This window comes from Canis aureus, chromosome 20 (assembly GCF_053574225.1).
Source record: "Canis aureus isolate CA01 chromosome 20, VMU_Caureus_v.1.0, whole genome shotgun sequence".
NCBI lineage: Eukaryota > Metazoa > Chordata > Mammalia > Carnivora > Canidae > Canis > Canis aureus.
The window spans coordinates 5,934,827-5,955,239 of record NC_135630.1 but is presented as its reverse complement, the minus strand read 5'-3'; the positions used below and the strand labels follow the sequence as shown (position 1 = coordinate 5,955,239).

At 33.9% G+C, this 20,413-nt stretch overlaps 1 protein-coding gene and 1 long non-coding RNA gene across 2 annotated transcripts in view; one reads left to right on the top strand and one right to left on the bottom strand.

Moving 5' to 3' along the window:
• The window catches only part of USP38 (ubiquitin specific peptidase 38), a 29,938-nt gene extending 19,327 nt beyond the window's left edge, over positions 1–10,611 (top strand). Inside the window, exons 8-10 of the mRNA XM_077860911.1 lie at positions 1,315–1,421; positions 2,626–3,973; positions 8,903–10,611. Coding sequence (XP_077717037.1) covers positions 1,315–1,421; positions 2,626–3,973; positions 8,903–9,064 — 1,617 coding nt within the window. The 3' untranslated portion in view covers positions 9,065–10,611. The remainder of the gene's footprint in view (positions 1–1,314; positions 1,422–2,625; positions 3,974–8,902) is intronic.
• Positions 1,304–18,204, bottom strand: LOC144291414 (uncharacterized). The gene is made up of 2 exons (XR_013358671.1): positions 17,930–18,204; positions 1,304–2,978 (listed from the first exon to the last, which is right to left on the bottom strand). It is a non-coding gene; the product is annotated as an uncharacterized LOC144291414 (long non-coding RNA).
• Between the last annotated feature and the right edge of the window lie 2,209 nt (positions 18,205–20,413).

Genomic DNA, 20,413 nt, shown 5'->3' with positions numbered 1-20,413 from the left:
AAACGTTAATTTTCTAGTAAATTGACATCCGTTCTTGCTTTATCACTAGTCCATATTTACCATATAGTCTCTATATATGTATCTGTGTGTATAAGTAGATATAAATACATTATATATAGATATTACCTTATTAAATCAGAGCTGTTAGAAAAAAATTATAGGAGGGTTCCATGCTCCCAAGAAAAGAAAGGAATTCACAAGAGAACGTAATGAAAGTTGTCACAGTTGAGACCGTCTCTGATAGCAAGCCAACAAGGATTGTTTTAGGTAGGTAGATTTCCCTATATAATTGAAAAGACGTTTTTCTTATAATTGAGAAAGCTAACGTTTATTGAGGATTAAAATTTGCCTAGCTTTGGTGCTGTTTACATGTATTATTAATCCTCAAAAACAATCTATGTGTAATAAGGTATAGTATCCCCATTTTACATATTGAAGAAACTGGGTTTATGTTACCTACTTTTCATGGTCATACAAACAAATGGCAAATTGGAGTGTGAACCAAATGACTCTAGAGCTCATGCTCAACCAGTATCCTAAAGTGCCTTCCTTCAAAATTCTATCAACACCTCTCTTGATGAAATTTTTCTTAACTAAGGATTCTGTTATATACCACAAATATTCAAAATGTCAGGAGAATTCCAAATTTTCAAGTTACAATCACATCTTTTCAGATGCCTTCTCAGTTCCTTTTTGTTGTCACAAAATCTAGGATTCAAACCAAGATTGCTTCAAAGTCAATGAGCAACCACTTCACTAAGCCTCTTCCATACCAAAAAAGTAAAATCAGCAAGGACCCTAACGATACACTTACATTCTGTGCATTTATGGACTATGTACCTAGTCAAAGAAATTTTCACCTAAAGTAGGTATGCATGGCCTTATAGAGTACTCCCCGTATTACTTTATCCAAAATATATATTCACTAATATGTCTTTTTCAGATTTTGTTTTTCAAAAAATTATGGATGCAAGCACATGACTGTCCTAGAGGGATAGTGCCAGTAATATGATATTAAGTGTTCGAGAGACCTGGGTTCTAGTGTGACTCCCTCTGGCACTAATTTATCTGTATGACCTTGGGTATGTCACATGTTTCTCTAGTTGTTAATTCTTATCTGCATAATGAGAAGTTATAACCGAAGATTACCTAAATTTATTTCTAATTTTATCTGCATCATTTTTGGCACTTTGTAGTAGGGTTAAACGCAATGTAATTTTAAGTTCTCTTTATTAAACATTGGATATTAAGATTTCAGTTATTTAATTCATAGTGTGAGAATCACTTCCTTATATTTTCTGTACTGATATCAAGAGAGAAGCATATGCCCCTCGGGTGTTCTTTGAGGCTTCCAGACCTCCATGGTTTACCCCCAGATCACAGCAAGACTGCTCTGAATACCTCAGGTTTCTACTAGACAGGTAAAAAGTATTTTGAAAGTTATGATTTGTTTTCTTTCATAACAGATTATTTCTATAGCATATTGTTTTTGCCTTTAAAAACATATTTCAAGTGTTAACCTTTAAAATACCTTGCATTTTCTGTATATATTTAAGTGTTCTTTTGTTTTTAATTGGCTTCTTTTTTGGTTTTCTTACTTTGGACCAGCTGTTCTCAGAGTGTGGTACAAAGACCTCCTAGGGGTTCCTAAAACATTTTCAATGGTCTCTCTTTTCTATCTATATATCTGTGTATATGTAATTGAGACAGATTTTCTTCATATGTTTCATCCAGAAAAACATACCACAATATATTAAACACAGAGCAGCTATGAGGATCCAGCTGTATTCTATTAAGCCAGATACTTAAAATATTTGCAAAATGTAAAACAATGACATTCTTCTCACTAAATTTTTTAGTTTTAGAAAATATAACTTTCATAATGAATATTATGAACATTAACATGTAATTGGTTTATTTTTGTTTTTAGATGTATTATTTTATTACTATTATTCTCAATTTTTGAATATAGTAAATATTGATGGATATAGCCACATGAATGAAAGCTGTTGGGTTCCTCAATTTTCTTCAGTTACTTTAAGAGCATAAGGGTATCCTGAGACCAAAAAATTTAATAGTTGCTCCTTTAGACCACTTTGTAACCAGATGAGTTTGGTATATTTTATTGTCTCTTTGCCACTTACTTAATAAAACCTTTATCTTCTTCTCTAGATCTTTGCCTCCCTGCTGTTACATGAATGACTAGTAAGGTTACTTGAACTTAACATAAGCAATCTTCCTTTGATTCAGCTAAGGACGTGTTGGGTGACTTCTTTGTACCAGGCTTGTCTGAGATGTGAGGCAAAGATAATATAACATAATTAATGAGCATATATCACTATCATGTAATAAGTGCTATAAAATAGTATGGAGAAAGTATGAGGCTATATAGTAGTGATAGCCCCTAACTTCTAGTCCTCATTCTTACATTATTCCATATTCCTCTTGATTAAAAGAGGAGAAACTTGATTTTTTAAATTAAGCATTCTATTTGATAAAAGTAATTTGGCTATTCATATAAGCCACCAATATTTTTATTTTTATGTATAAACCACCAGTATTTTTAAATAGCAATGACATTGAAATGTAAATGAAACAGCTGTATAATGATATACTCTCCTGCAGGCTACATGAAGAAGAAAAGATCTTGAAAGTTCAGTCCTCACACAAGCCTTCTGAAAGTCTGGGGTGCAATGAAACTTCTTTACAGGAAGTAGCCAGTAAGGCAGCTGTGCTAACAGAGAACCCTTGCACAAGTGATGGTGAGAAGACTTTAATAGAAACAATGTTTGGAGGAAAACTACGAACTCACATATGTTGTTTGAACTGCAGGAGTACCTCACAAAAAGTAGAAGCCTTTACAGATCTTTCACTGGCCTTTTGTCCTTCCTCTTCTGTTGAAAACTTGTCTTTTCAAGATCCAGCATCATCGCCCAATACACAAGACGGTGGTCTAACGCAAGCCAATGCACCTGGTCCTGCAGAAGAACCAGCAACAGCTGCCTTTATTTGTGACTCAGCTATGAATGAGAGAATGTCAGGCAGTCCTCCTGATGAATTTTGCTGTACTGAAAACACTTGTGTCCCCAATGAATCTAGCAAGATTCTTGTTAATAAAGATGTACCTCAGAAGCCAGGAGGTGGAAGCACACCTTCAGTAACTGACTTACTAAATTATTTTTTGGCTCCAGAGATTCTTACTGGCGACAACCAGTATTATTGTGAAAACTGTGCCTCTTTGCAGAATGCCGAGAAAACTATGCATATCACAGAGGAGCCTGAGTACCTTATTCTTACTCTCCTGAGATTTTCATATGATCAGAAGTATCATGTGAGAAGAAAAATTTTAGACAATGTGTCACTGCCACTGGTTTTGGAGTTGCCAGTTAAAAGAACTACTTCTTTCTCTTCTTTGTCAGAAAGTTGGTCTATAGATGTTGACTTCACTGATATTAGTGAGAACCTAGCTAAAAAATTAAAGCCTTCTGGAACTGAAGAAGCTTGCTGCTCCAGATTGGTGCCGTATCTATTAAATTCCGTTGTCGTTCACTCTGGTGTATCATCTGAAAGTGGGCATTACTATTCTTATGCCAGAAACATCACAGGTACAGAGTCTTCATACAAGATGTGCCATCAGTCTGAAACTCTGGCATTAGCGTCCTCCCAGAGTCATTTACTAGGGAGAAATAGTCCCAATGCAGTGATTGAACAGGATTTAGAAACTAAGGAAATGTCAAAAGAATGGTTTTTATTTAATGACAGCAGAGTGACATTTACTTCATTTCAGTCAGTCCAGAAAATTACGAGTAGGTTTCCAAAGGACACCGCTTATGTGCTTTTGTATAAAAAACAGAATAGCACTAATGGTTTAAGTGGTAAGAGTTCAACCAGTGGACTCTGGGTAAATGGAGACCCACCGCTACAGAAAGAACTTATGGATGCTATAACAAAAGACAATAAACTGTATTTACAGGTAAGTTGGAAATAGAGGTTTCTTCGTTTGCGGAAAATATTTAAACAATTGACAGTGGTCAAGTGAGTGCCCCAATTTTGAAATCCAACCTCTACATTTTCAAAGAATTTACAGAGTAGCAATTCTGAAATTGGAGTCTGGGTTTATGTAAAAAGGGTTCAGCCTATATAAATTGTCTTACTTTCTAATGTTAGGAATTAATTATGAAAAGTTGCAGTTAGATGCAATAGAAAATATCTCACTTGTTCTTAATTACAAAAGATGTAAAAAAACAAAACAAAACAAAAAACAAAAATACAAAAGATGTGATTATAAAATCATTCCATACAGAAATATAGGAAACTTAATAACGAAGTATCTTCCCTCTCCTCTTTAGTCCCACCTATCAGGAGAAACAACTGCTGAATTTAGTGTTTATTCCTTTTAGACTATTTCATAAATATTTTAAGGGCATTTATTAACATTCAAGTGGATAAGATAAAGGGCATTGAAAGGTACAATATGTAAAAAAAAGGATATTTGTATCCTGTAAGGACCCATGCAATAAAATCAAGGTAATAATAGAAAAATTAGTAAATAAAAGCCATGGAACAAAGTTTTCATATGAGCTGCATTTACTTCCAAAAATACTTATTGCAGGGAGTTAGTGATTTTATTACTTAAAAGTTAATAAAGATCTTGCTGCAAGTATTTTTCTCTGAGATCTGCCATCTTGCCAACAGCATAACAACAAACACTAAATTGTAATGAAATTGTAGGTGTTATTAATTGGGTGGTCCAAGTGATTTTATGAGTTTACATAAGTAAGTCCTAAAAGTTTTGTGTTTGAAAATCACAAAGCTGGAAGAGAGAGTAAAAGAAAAAAAAAATGGGTCACTATAGTACTGATTTTTTAGAAGGAAGTCTTCTCAAAAGTTTTCAAATTTACTGTATTAAAAATATTCAGATAATGATACATGACAGCTTGGTAAAAGCGTATGGCAATATTCTAGAGTAACACAAAAATAATATATTTTACAGAAAAAAATTAAAGACAATATTTATTAAACATGATTTACCAGCAAAGATCCTTACATCCAGTCAGAAGGCTTATGATCAAGGCAATAGGATGTATTCAACTGTATCCTTCTTGCTAGATACTAAATAAGCACTAGATATTAATCAGGGTCCTTGAAGATGAGAGGAGGAATATGGGCAGGAGGTTGAAACAGAAACTTTCTGTGATATAGATAGAAAATAAGGTCCAGGACAACTTGACTTGCAGAAATAGGCAGATTATTTATGTATCGATGATTGGGCTAAATAGTCTATTTATCAGAGGAGAGATGTGAATTTTAAAATGATGAGGAACTACTTACTCTATTTGTGATTGGATTGCCAAAAGCTCTTATAACCATAACTACTTTATTACAGCCTACCTCTAAATGATTTTCTTTTTCTTACTATTTACTCCATTACAAGATAAACAATATCTGAGTGTGATGAGCCATTCTTTTCATTATTGTTTTAAGGCCCCCTGTCACTATAATGGAAACCATTATGTACTTTGTTAATTCAGTTTTTCAGTATTTATAGTTCTAAATTCCGTCTGAAGTCTCAGATTGGCAAGTTGTTTAATGTAAAAAATACATTGCCAAATTTAAATTAAGATATTTATGTTCCTGTATTAAGATGGGGTAGTAAAGCTTATTACCAAAGTGCCTTTTTAAAGCAAATTATTATAAATATTCTGTTCTTACTAAAAAACTTAAATGTATTTATACATTAAATTATTTTTTAAATACAATAATGTAATCGATTTATGTTGAGGTTTGAATTGTGATGGTTCTCACATGATCTGAGTTGTACTGGTATTTTAAGTTCGTGTTAAGGGACTATTGAATACATGGAACACATATGTGTGTTTTTGTTCTTTTTTTGTTTTTACATTTTTGAGATATTAGTTCAAAATTGTGTTCATTCCATAGTAACAATGCTTTAAAACAGATTGCTATGTCAAGAATACACCTTTAATTTTAAAATACAGCTTTATATTTATCTATAAAACAACTGCAAAAATTTAATCAAATCTTAATAAAAGTAAGGGTGTGGAGTGAACATTTTGAGTTCCTTTGCTCCTGAGGAGTACTGTAAATGGATTTACCATCATAGTTCATATCAGGGTAGCTACTTTCTTTTTTAATTCTTAGAAGTTCACCTTGTATAATTTTAACAAGCTGCTTCTGGGATTCCACTTTTAAATTTTACTAAAATCACATCTCGATTGACATGTGTTGGAAAGAAACTATTGTTCTTCTTAGTGTTGGTGAGATTGGTGGTTTTGAAAAGTGGACAAAAAATCCTATGTGACCAAACCATTTTCTGCTGTGTATCATAGCCTGACATATAGGATAGCAGAGCAGAAAAAAAAAAAAAAAAAAAAAAAAGGATAGCAGAGCAGATGTGGATCTCCAAGTAAATTTTGGGAAGGGATTTTTTTTCTTCATTTATTTCTTTCACTTCAGTCCAACTTGCATAAGAATAAGAAGAATCTCTATTATCTTAGTGTCTGGACTCCAAAAATTATGCTTTTAGTTAGGATCCAGTGAGAGAAAGGTGATACAAATAGATCACACATCAACTACAAACAGGGCTTTTGTCCTTTCTTGTTCAGTTTCTTTTCTTTGTTTCTGTGGAGGAGGTGGTACTTTGATGTCTTAATAGTTTTCTTTATTGTTCATACAGAAGAGTACACATGATATATGTGTTGTTTAAAGAAAAATAAAAGATGGGTTAATTTAATGTTAACGTATATCCTTGAATAAGAGATGTAATCTAAAAATTCTCAAGTTATTTGTTGCAAAGCAACAGCAACCAGGCCTATAAGTCCACTACTGAAATAATTTTTAATATTTGATATTAAATGGGCATGTAAATTATATACACGATGAGAATCATAATTTTGACATTATACACAATGCTCTCATCTATATTAAAGAAGTCAAGCAAAAAGCAGTCTTCCCTGCTTCAGTTCATTAAGCTTATCTTCTGAAAATAGGATATCAGACATTTCTGTCTGTCACCATATATTTATTTAAGTAGATGAAAAGCAAAGAAAGATTATTCCTTTCCTGGGAAGCCCTCTCTTAAAGTACAATACAGTTTTCACGAGTCTCAGAAGCAGTGGAGTTAATTTTGTATTGTGTGTCCTTTAACACTCCTTCTCAGGGGAATTACTTTATAACAAAATTTGCCATATCTCTTGGGAGCAGAACTTCTTGAACTCTACCTTGCATACTCAGTTTTATTTATTTCATTAGAGAATATGATTTAAAAAAAAAAAAAAAAAGAGAATATGATTTATACCTGAAATGAGATCTTAGGTACAGAGTCATATTTTCATTGCTTGTTTGGATAGTTTAATAGATCAAAGAACTAGAGCAATGAGAATTTTGTTTCTTATTTTAGTGTCTATTTCTTACATTCATACCTATAGTTTTTATCTTCTATCTGTAAAACTAAAAATTTTATTTTCTATTTTAATTCTTAATTTTACAGATTAAAAAATAGATTGTGTCTTTAAAGAAACTATACAAAAGAACCTGCACAATAAATTTTTAAAAATTTTTTGAGAAATATCTTGCAAATTAAGTTTTAAAAGCTTCTCTAAGCCCTGCCCGAGACTGGTTAATTAGGCCATTCTGTTACAAGGATTTCTTATCTAAGGTCACATTCAGCTATAAAAATAAGTGATTCTTGATCATTTTTTTGTATGGGCATTGCACAGCTGTCACTGTATGTTACTGAGAAATAAGTGAGAAAAATAGATGTCCAAGCAGGCCTGCTTTTTTACTCCATAGTAAAAATTGAGCATCTTGTGAAGAGAAGAGAATAGTTAGCTAAAAATACTTAGTTAGAAATTATAAAATAACACTACCTTGTCAGGTGGAACAAAGTAACTGAACTTTTAGTTGAACCTTTGAAATAGTATAGTTTTTATGATTACTGTTAAGGGTATTTTTTAAGTTCTTCAGGATGATGATGCCTAACAAGTTAAAAGTAGCTTTTAGACCTAATTGACACTGACTTCATTCGAAAGTTATAGAGCCTTTCCCAGAAAAATGGGCATATGCTAGAGTATTTTGTATTTTCTTCCAACGCGATTGTACCAGTTTTAGAATGCCAATTTGACACCTTGCCAAATGAATTCACCATTATTTATTTACAGTTGCTCCTCCTGAAGCTAAATAGCTGATAGTGTTCTAATATAAGATTATTAATATTTATTGAGCACCTAATATGTGTCTGGCACATAGACAAATATGACTGGTTCCTGATACAAAAGTTCTGATAATCTGGTGGGGAAAAGTTACAAGTAATACTGTAAGGAGATAGGCTCCATTTTCTTTAGCAATGTTATTGAAATCTTACTTGTATTTACTGAGAAGCTTCTAAGGAAAGGGTAGGCAACATTCAGCCTTCTTTCATTATTGATACCTTTTACTATATCACCCACTTACACAATATTCCCACCTAATAGAGTAGATAATCCATCGTCATAGCCTTTAAATTCTGCATTCTGTGTATTAGAAAGGAAATCTATTCCTGTGTGTGTCTATGAGTATTCACAATAATATTTCTGTAGAGGAATTTTAGGATGTGGAGCTTCAGGGTTCTCATCTGCAAACTGAGTGTTGAAACAGAACGGCCTGTAAGATCTGTTATTCAGTGTAGTTGCACCAGGATTTTGCACTCTATCTTACCCTTTCCATCTGTGATTATGCACTTTAGTAAGATTGGTAAGGATTAGTATAGTCAGTATTTTTTAGATTACTGAGATTTGAGGGATGCTTATTAAGGGTTAAATCAGTTTTAAAATATTTATATAGATGATATACTCATCCATTGTATTTAGGGTTTTAATTGTATAAAAATTCTTTTTAATTTTAGGAACAAGAGTTGAATGCTCGAGCCCGGGCCCTTCAAGCTGCATCTGCCTCCTGTTCATTTCGGCCCAACGGATTTGATGACAATGACCCACCAGGAAGCTGTGGACCAACTGGTGGAGGGGGTGGAGGAGGATTTAATACAGTTGGCAGACTCGTATTTTGATCCTGAGAAAATCCAAAATGCACTGGTCACAAAACATCTAATACTATGACTGTTAAAATGTCAGACTGTAGCAAATATCATACCTATCCTTAATTTTTCTTTTCATTAGGCCCTTTATACTTTAAGAAAAGACATTCAGTGCTTGTTTTTATTTTCCTGACAATACGTGTATTAACAAATGCATCATGGGAAAAAAAACTACCTCTTAAAATTCCACTTGCTCTTATGGTTTGAGATGCTTGACCAAAAATTTTCAGAGGAAAATATGTACCCGGTCCCTAATTAAGCTGCATTAAATTTAGCAGAGACATTTAAATGGTCTCATTCTCAGTTTTATTAAACAAAAAATATACTTAACATCTTTTATAAAAGAATTGATGCTAGAAATTATGGAAATATTGCTTAAGAAGAAAAAAAATCCTTTATTTCTTGCATAGTAGCCCATTATTAAATTCAAATCTTTTAAAATGCTAAAGAGAATACAGTCTCTAATGAAGGCAATAACAGAATTTATCAAGCTATAGTACTTTTCAGGTTTTTGTTTAGTGCTGTCTTCAGCATCAGTGTATCTGCGTTTCAAGTACAAATGTTTTAAAAAAGGATTATTTATACATATATGCTGAACTGATTTTAAGAAAGGTGCATGATCCTGTAGGAACAATGTTTTTACCTAAAAATTGCTAACTTTGTAGTATTTCTAATTGTTTAAGGATTTTCAAATTCTATTTCAGGGAGTATATCTTCTGTGTGTTTTGAAGGAGGTGTGTTCTATATGTGCCTTGCAGTACTGTAATTCAAAAATAGGAACCTTTGGCTGCGGAAAAGTTTTTTAAAAATGAAATGTTAGGAAGTAATTTTTGTGCTAACATTAAAATTATAACTTTTTGAAAGATACTAGATTTTCCTGAAGTAAAATCCGATGGTTCTAAATCAATAAGTGTGATAGATTATTTTTAAATCATAGAAGAATTCAGAGGAAATGAACCTAGGCAAGTAAAAGATCTTTTTTGTTTGTTACTTAATCCTCAGATTATTAAACGTCAATTACATATTTTTTAGATTGTACATTTGGGTTTTTTTTTTTTTTTTCATTTGAATCTTGTGCTCTGCACAGTTGTTTCTGTTTCATAGTTTCAGATAAAATGGTGAAATGTCAGGCCCTGCCATCCCACATTTTCTTTTACCAGGGAGTGGGAAACAAATCAGTCCTCCTGGATGTTGATTGTACACTTTCAGGAGTTACCCCAGTTGTCCCTTTTCCTAGAGGTTTTAACTTATCTCTGGTTGTACATTGTTCTGAAATCGATCTCCTGTTTATTTTGAAAACATTTTAAGGAAAGAGTGTTCTTTGGTGATTTGGAGTTTATCTTTTTCCCAAGCTCTTAATGGTGTTGGTTAAAAGCAGAACTCCTCATGTGCATTCCAAATGTCCCACTCCTAACCTGTTTCCAGTCGCTGGGAAGATTAGGAAAACTGACTGGATTAAAGCTAAAAATTCTTTGCAGAATTGATTGAAATTTGTCTTTTCTATAAATGAATGAAACAGATTTTTATCACTGTCCTTCCTGTGGGCTTCCTCTTGTCTTAATAGTGAATTCCTAAGCTACCCTATTTGTTCAGTTATCCACTGGCTAGTAATTTATTATAGGATTATATCAGTGTTAGCATTTATTGAAATTGGTAAAGTCACTTAATACTTGATACATTAATATTGGGCTCAGCTGCTTTGGGGAACTTTCTTTTTTAAAAAAAAAAAAAAAGATTTTATTATTTATTCATGATAGAGAGAGAGAATGAGAGAGGCAGAGACACAGGAGGAGGGAGAAGCAGGCTCCGTGCAGGGAGCCCGATGTGGGATTTTATCCCGGGTCTCCAGGATCACGCCCTGGGCCTAAGGCAGCGCCAAACCACTGAGCCACCGGGGCTGCCCTGGGGAACTTTCTTAAAGACAGACCTACACACCATTTTATCAATGAATACCATATCATTGAAGGACTTTATGCGTCAAGGTAATACATACTGAATTTTCAAAATGATAAAAATGAAATTCTAGCTATAGAATAATACTGGGACTATTCAGATGATAATTTTATACCAGTACCAAAGACATGAAATTAAAGGCATCCTTTTAAGATTAAAACTATAATAACATTAATCATTTGCTGAATTTTGAGTATATCTACAGAATACTTGAAATTGAAACTGGAATAGCCAGAGGCTCCATTCCCCATACTCCTAACCCTTGTGCTTTCCTCTGCCTCTTGCACATTCTGTAAGGTCTGAGTCTGCTAGAGTACTATTTGCTGCTTCTCTTTAGTTCATTCCAAAGTAATCATTTCAAATGAAGCTGCTCAGTCAGAGATGCTCAAAAGAGCACGTTAGGCCTCACCACTAACGAAGATGAAAAACTGGAAATCTAGGTCTGTTCTTTTCAAAGACCTTTATTGACACATTGTGAAAAATAGAATTTTTCTTTTTTATGCAAATAAATAATATATATAATATGGTCAGTTATGCAAGCCCTTGTAATCCATTTCACTAAGCAGGTGCCTGTGCACCTCTGACTCATGACATTTGCGTAGCTCAACTTGGAGAACAGAATCTAATTCGTTCTTTGCTCAAGCTTCTTCCTACCACCTCTCTTCCAGCTGAATAATCGGAAACAGCAACATTGGTCTTGAGATCCCTGATTTTTGTCTCCCTACCTTTTGTCTCCCTACCACAAGAAACCTTTGGGTAGAAATCAAGATTTCCTCATGATAGCTAGAGGTATTGGGGGGAGGAGTCCTTGTAACAGATTCAAAAAAGCCTATTGTTAACTCACATCTAGAAAGAACAAAACATATTTCAAAACTAAGTTAAAGCTGAAATCTGTCATGTTCCTTCTCAATTAGTTCTCTTTATGATAATGTTATTTACAAAGTTGCTGTCTTTTCATATGCTGCCTCTTTAAAGACTTTGCTAACCTCTCATAAGAAGGAGTTGATTGCTTCTTGTGTGTGCAGCACAGTTGAAGGAAAAAAATTGGTATAGTCTGTCCAGTACACAGATACTGATGGAAATCACCATTTTGATGTTGTGTACTTCATTGTAGTTCTTAGTTCTCAGTATATCTTTTTCCTGTGATTGTACACTTCACATACTCTATTCAAAGGGAGCTTTTTAAGTGACTATTTCAGAGGAAATAATACTGTACATTTACATATGGTATCTTTCTCATATGAATGCTATACTTTCTCTGTCCTTTTGTCCTCTGCTTTTTTCTAGTGAATGTAGATTTCTAGAAGTATTGCTGAAATAAAGGACAAGTTATTCAGTTATTCACATTTTATAAAAACTTACCAGGAAGTGTTAACGGACTTCTATTAATGCAGTAACATCATCCGGGAGAGTAAGGCTGAACCTTGGGTAATGTAATCTGAGACCTTATAGTGCAGCAGTTAGCAAATTTAAATTAAAAATCCTCTCAATAAGGCTAAAAAAAATCTAAGCTGCTCCATATGTACATTCTTAAGCATTTACCAATCTGTCATGTACCATCATACTGTTAGTCTTACTTTGTTTTACTAAGTTAATTTTCTTACAGAGTTCTTTTTAGGAGTGAGTGAATCTCAAAATGAATAGGGGATTTAAAAAAACAAAGATTTAAAGTAAATAGTACTTAAAAAAAACTATCTTGTAAAGAAATTGCAGTTTCTCCTTATAAGAAATTGCTATAGAAATAATTTCAAAAGAAATAAAGATTTTTATAAAAGCAACAACCTGACTTTTACAGATTCAGAGAGATTTGTTATGTAAAAACCTGTAGCCCCAATGTTATATAACTAGCGTGGATTTGACATTAAAAATAGAATCTAAGAAGTCAGCCAAGTGTGTTGCCAGCATTCATCAGTGTCAGTTATGGCCTGCAGTTGTTTTTCTCTTAATAGATCTCATGTTTTCATATTTTGCTTTGTGTGCTAGACGCACACATACGCACGCACTTTAATTTCAGAGGGATGAAAAAGTCTTCAGTAACTAGATCAACAGTTTTCAACTTTGCAGTCATGTTAAAATCACTCAGAGAGTTTATAAAAATAACAGTATATCCAGGCTTCACCCCAAACCAATTAAGTTATGTGGGGACTGGGCATCAATATTTTTTTTTTTAAGTTCCTCATGTAATTTTGATGTGCAACATTGGTTGAGAATTTCTGGGCTAGAAAAGGACGTTTTTCTAGGGGTTTCATCCAAGAGCACTAACATATTGACTGTCTACCATGTGCTGGAGACTGGTTGATTTTTATAGATCTTTTTCCTCATACCTTTGCTCTCACCCCATTACAGATCAATAAATAAAGTCATATTAAGAAACTTACTCAAAATCATGCAACTAAAAAATTAAAAATTGAGATTTTTTAAAAATCTGAATTGAGATTTTAATCCAAGTCTTAAGAACTCCAAAGTCAGTACTCTAACAGAGACGTAGTAACAGGTGGGAGAAAAATGTGACCTAAAGACTTATGCAAATTATGTATTAATAAAGGCTTGCAATAAATTTTATGAAATAAAATCTCTATAATATTTCACTTCTCTTTGCCCTTCAGATATGATTCCAAAAAATAAAGTGAGATCTGTTTTATTAAAACTTTTGTAGATAATGATCTAAATGGTTGAGGAACATGGTTCTTAGCAAACTCATTTCCTAGACCCGTTTAATTCTTTCTTGCCTAATTTCTTCCATTTTTTCCCTTTCTGTCCTTCCTCAGTCATACTAGATCTTACTTACATTGTGTACTCTAGGCTTTTGTATATGCAGGTCTTAGTAGAACATACCATTCCCCTTACTCCTCCTTCCCCTCCCTGTTTTCTGTTGACTAATTTCTGCTCACCTTTCACTGTACTCTAGTCTCCTCATACTACACTCCCAAACTGGTTAGTGTCTTATTTTATCCTGAATTGTCTTACTACTTCTACCTGAAAAAGCCATGGCTTTAGTAGTGGAGCGAAATTAGCCCTAGAGTAAAGGCTGATCATTTACAAAGATTGAAAGCAAGCCTTGATCAAACTCCTCTGTAAGTAATTGTAGTACAAACTCCCAATATTTTTTATTTATTTTTTTAATTTTTTTTAACTCCAATATTTTTTAAAAGAGCACAACAAACCTAGCATTTAAGAAAGTAAAATTCCAGCATCTGTTAAAAATAGCAGGCATTCAGAGGAGGAAAATATATCCAGGGGAAAAACAATACAAATAGATTCAGAAATTATGAAAGGGAATTGACAAACTAGGAGCTTAAAAGAATGTAAAGAAAAACATGAGCACAATTAAGAAAGAAGTGGAAAATTCAAAAAGCTCCATCCTAGCAGAATAATATGAAGTCACACGATGACATCATAATCAAATTACTTTAAAATAATAACAAAGAAATTCTTAAAAGCAGCCAAAGAAAAAGAACACATATAGGTCAGCAAACTGTATACAACCCTCCAGCCAAATCGATCTGGCCGCCAAGTTTTTCATAGTTTTATAGAAACACTGCCCCGTCTGTTTGTTCACCTGTTGTCTGCGGCTGTTTTCACACTACAAAGGCAGAGTTGAGTAGTTGTGACAGCAACCATAGGGCCCGCAAAGCCAAAAGTATTTACAAGAACGCTTTATAAAAAACAGTGACCCCAGAAAAAAACAAGGTAAAGTCTTATAAGAATATATGCAAGCCAGAAGGCAATGGAATGACTTAGATCTAAAAAGTGCAGAAGTAGGGAGGGTGGGGGGGGGAAATGCAGAAGGAAAAAAAATTGTGAACCTGTGAGTATCCACTGTATCAGTAAAAATGTCATTCGAAAAGATGTTCATAGACAAAAGCAAGAATTTTTCCTTGAATATTTGTACTATGTAATATGTTAAAGAATTCTTCAGGCTGAGGGAAAAATGGTACCAGATGGAAACTTGAATCCACATAAACGAATGAAAAGTACTGGGAACAGATTTGGCACCATTGACTCAATTTACAGAATATACAGGAGAGGAGGGACAGCTTTGGAAAACCTCAAGACTCACACTGTGCCCGTGAGCAGCAGTTTGGGTCTCCTGCTACGTCCACCTCTGGCACACGCCTGAGGCAAGAGACTCACGTGTACACCTGGCCTAAAGCAGGGTTTGGCAAACTACCCTGTGAGAGCCAGCCACTTAATTACACAGAAAATCCAAAATACGAATATTACATAACATACATAAGCTTTTAGAATTTAGAAGTAAGTTTAGCAAGTTCCCTGAATATAAAACAATATATAAAATTCAAGTGTATGTCTATACGTCAGGAGCAAGTATTAGAAGATACAGTTTAATAATGATATATACAGTAATATAAAAAAAATCCATTTTTTAGAAACCAAACAATAGATATATAAGACCTCTGTAAAGATTACAAAACATTTAGGAAATTAGAGATGACCCAAATAAATCATGTCTGAGAAAGCTCAATATAGCTCATTTGTCTCAACTGATGGATAGAATCAATGCAGTCCCAATCTTGGGATTCTTTTTTTTTTTTTTAATTGAGAAGCTGACTCAAAAATAAAAATCGAAAACTTACAAAAAAACAGCCAAGATTCTTGAAAATGAACAAGTTAGGATAACTTTATAAGACAAGACTTATTATAAAGCTAAAATAAATATAGAGTGGGCTAATTATTCAGAAGAAAGAATGCAGACGTAGACCTGAAATTATATGCACATATGATTTATGACAAAAGTAAGATGACCTAAACTAAAAAGACTAATACAGATTATAATATGTTCAAAACTTAGGAATATGGAAAGATTTCTTAAATAGAATTCAGAAAGCCTTTGTCATGAAAAAAAAATTATAAAATGGATAAAATAAAATGAAAAACTTATGTTCATCGAAAACAGCGTTAAGAATGAAAAAAGGAAAAAAAAAAAAAAGAATGAAAAAAGAAGGGCCCCTGGGTGGCTCAGTGGTTGAACATCTCCCTTTGACTCAGGGTATGACCCCCCGGTCCTGGGATCGAGTCCCACATTGGGCTCCCTGCATGGAGCCTGCTTCTCCCTCTGCCTGTCTCTGCCTCTCTCTCTGTGTGTGTCTCTCATGAGTAAATAAATAAAATGTCGAAAAAAAGAAGAAGCAGCAGCTACTGCAAGAGCCCTAGTGATGAATGATGGGTTCAAACTAAGAGAGTTGCAGAAAATTGGAGAGGATGAAAATGAATTATTTACATATATCTAAACTGAGTATTTTAAAATTTAAATTAAAATGTCAGTTTCTCAGGTGCATTAACCACATTTTAAGTGGTCAATGGTCCCATGTGGCCATAATGGACATGATTTAGTGGTGGTAAAACTACATTTTGTAATTGTATGCCTTGTTTCCAACCTGGATACCCATTATCTGGATAACCTTTTAAAAAATTAAATACCTATCTATTCTCTAATTATGAAATAAATGAAAATACTTAAGAAAATGACTCCGGGTACCCATCTTCCTGGAAATTTCAGACTGATTTCTACTTAGAAAATGAACCCTATGTGACCCCTAAGAGAGGAACTTAACGGCAATATTAATGACTTCCCAATTATTAAGGCTACAGAGCAATAGACTTATTTTAATGCTGCTTCTGTTGACCACTTAGTGACTGCTCTGCACATGACTATGAGAAAGAAAATAGCTTGTAATGCTCGCTTGCCTCTTAGAACATCTCTTTTCAAGTGCATTTTTATTTCTTAGGCTTGGGGTTATACTCTGTCCACTTGCTAGCCCTGATCCTAGTTTCTTTAAGTGGACAATAGCAGGGGTGAATATTTTTCATGATATCTGCTTTATGGTTTGTGCTCCTAACAATATCAAAATCACAACATTCCAGTAGAGAGCACTACTGCCATCTAATTTCTCTGGGGTGATCTATATATACTTCGGCCAAGTCCAAGGCACGTGTTTATAAATACTACTCATGCTGTATTTTTAACAGCCTATATTTCCAGAGAACTTCATCATTTTCAGGTGTGAAAGACAGGCTTGACCTTCATTTTGTTCCATCTGGAGCAGTTTGTTTTCACTGTCCAGAGTTAATGAGCAAAATATTGAAATCGAGGTTCAAAACATGGAAAAGTAATTTGCGATGGTAACTGATAGTCACCTCCGTATGTCTCTGCTGAATAGTTTCTTGCCTTGAATAATGTCCACCCTCTTGGTTTTCAGTAATAGCAGAAGCAACAGCATAATCAAATTAGCCAATGATCAGAGACAAGTTTATTACCCTCCTCACCCATAGCTAAGACGAGCACAAAACTATTAGTAAAATAATAATGGTAACAATGCAAAACTTTCCTCACAGTCTCCACTGGCCTTCCTTATATCCTGACAAAATAATAATAAAGAAATCATTCCTAGCTAAACTAAGAATCTTGCTTTGGGAAGTGCTTGCTTAGAATATTCTATTTTGTCTTCAGCAAGGACACTGGCTGCCAAAACAAACAGGTCAGCAATTGTCTGAAACTGTTCTGAATACTCACTGTCCCTTGTTGGAACATCATGGTTGGACACATGTGAGTATATAAAGTATGTAAGAGCTAAGTTTGTATTAAATACTAGAGACAAAATAATAGATTGGCTGCCAGCTGGCAAATAAATCATCTTCCCAGATCAATTACTGACTCGGAATAAGTGCCTTAAACAATCCGTATCTCCATTTTCTAGGCAACCCGGCGTCAGTTAACAACACCTACTACATTGGAGACTTGTTTTGAAGAAAGAACAAGAGAGTTAATAGTGTCTTTTAATAAAGAGAATCATCATTTAAAAAAAAAATCACAATTGGTGAGACTTCAGAGATCACCCTAGAGGCTCACAGTAGCCAGTGGCTTACCTTAGTCTCCACAGAATTTGAACAGGGCGGCCCGCAAGGACTTAGATGACCAGCCTGAGTGTACTTGAGCATTGCTCTGGCCTTCGTGTCCTGTCTCCTCCCACTCATCTGAAAGAGGGATTTTAATTAGAAAACAAAGTCCCCCGGAAAAAAATAGGCAACAGAAAAATGGAAATCCTACAGATCTGAATCATCTATAGATGCAATAATCAGGCACTTGGAAGAGTGAGTTGGTTTTCTTCATCACTAGGAACATCTGGAACAAACAGAGGAGTGTTTCATGGTTGTCACATAGCTTTAAACATCAATCATTAATGTATGGAGTTATTTGTAAACATTTTTCTCTGATTTTTAAGAGAGGAGTTCGCTTTTAATATTCAGACTTCAAGTAAATTGGTGAATTTGAACTTTTTTTTTTTTTTTACCATTACAGGTTTTTTAAAAAATATATTTAACACAATCCCCATCAAAGCAATGAGTACAGGAAGAAGGACTGTTTGTTTATTTGAAAATATGATTGTAAGTAGATTGAATTCCCTCTGAAGGACACCTACTTCATCTTTGCATCCCAGCGTTCACCACAGTACCTGACATTTAGCGGGTGGTTCAAAACCAAAGAGAAATATGATTGTGAGGCAAATATTTCTTCAAAATTGTTTTTTCTGAGCTGGCTGTGTAAATGATAGTCCAGAAATAAAAAGTGCTAAAAAAAAATCACAGATTGGAAAAAGTTAAAAACTCAATAATTATATTTAATTTTCTACCATTTATGATATTTAATTATATTTTCTGCAAATGTATTTATAATGTCTCTGGAGAAACACACAATAAACTGTTAGTATTAATGCTTCCAGGGAGAGAATGGGGGGACTACAGGTAGAAGGGAGACTTGTTTTAACAGTATATTTTTTTTTACTTTTTGAATTTTTATCATGTGTATGTAATTCCATCTTTTCAACTGGTTCTTTAAAAATCACCATTTACCCGAGTAGACCAAAGCTTAAATAAATTCTGATCATTGGCACAAAATGTTTTTAATTGGTAGTGCCTCTCCATTCTATGGCTTTTTGGTTAGACCTTTTTTAAAGATTTATGTTTAGGGAGGCCGTAAGTGTGTTTACTATAGAGATGATTCTATTCTATTAGCCTTATGCTATCGGAAAAAATAATACGGTAGTGACTATAATAGTCTAAGCATGAATTAGCAAAAGGGTAGAATCAGGCTGGTGGTAGCAGAAAAAAGAAAGATGAATGAGGGAAGCAAATTTTGAGGCCACTTTAAAATCAGCGGGGCCCACGAGCCTCTGAATTCTGATTTCCCAAAGCCTTCATCATTCTTTCGTGCTCTGAAAAAGTACATAATCTCTGAGGAGTTTGGATCTCACAAGATGGAACCCAAATCTAACTAAAGACCTCAGTTGTGTGAAGAAAACTACTCATAAAACTTGCAAATGTACCATTCAATGAGAATTCTCTCTCCTGCTGGCCTATATATAACTTATTTTTTAGACTGGAAAATTTCAAAGATATAAAAAGATAAGACGTATAAAGAGCCTCCATGTACTTATCACCACTTCCCCTCTCCCGGGACTATTTCGAAGCAGTCCCAGACTTCATTTTGTCTTTAAATGTTTCTATTTATTTCACTAAGTCCTAATAATTCTTTTTAAAATAATTTTTTAAAGATTTTTATTTATTTATTCATGAGATATACAGAGAGAGAGGGAGAATCAAGTTCCCTGCGGGGAGCCTGATGCAGAACTCGATCCCCAGACCCAGGACCACGTCCTGAGCTGAAGGCAGATGCTCAACCGCTGAGCCACCTAAACTCAAATTTAACCAAAAAAGCTTCCATATCTAAAAAATTAACAATTGTTTCTTAACATCATGAAATTTCCAATCAATACCATTTGTCCTATTGTCTTAAAATTTTTTTAGACGTTACTTAGAAATGTTTTGTCTTGGAATGTTTGTTTTTGTTTGAATCAGGATCCACATATGATTCACCTATTACAGTGGATTTAGATATGCCTCTCAGACTTCTTAAGTCAATAGGTTTCCCTCTGCATCTCTCTTCCTTTTATTTTTCCTTGCAAATTTTTTGTTGATGTCATCATTGTTGGCTAAACCAGTTTCCCTGTTTTATAGTTTCCCGTAGAAAATCTCCCTCTGGGATTACTCAAATTACTGCAATAAGGAGTCCTTAGAATAGTTACTTACTATATGGTTATGCCTCTAACTTGATTCAGAGTTAGATTCATTTGTCTTTTTCTTAATTTCTATTTTTGGGAATTGATTTTTAATTTATTTTCTTATTTTATAATAATGTAAAATATGCATGATTCCAAAATCAAAACCATAAAACAAGGTATATTCAAATATCAACTTCTACCCCTTTCCCCATTCAACTCCCTCCCCCATTAGTAACCTATTTTGTTTAATTTTATAGCTTATCCTGCTGGTTTTTTTTAAAGCAAATATATA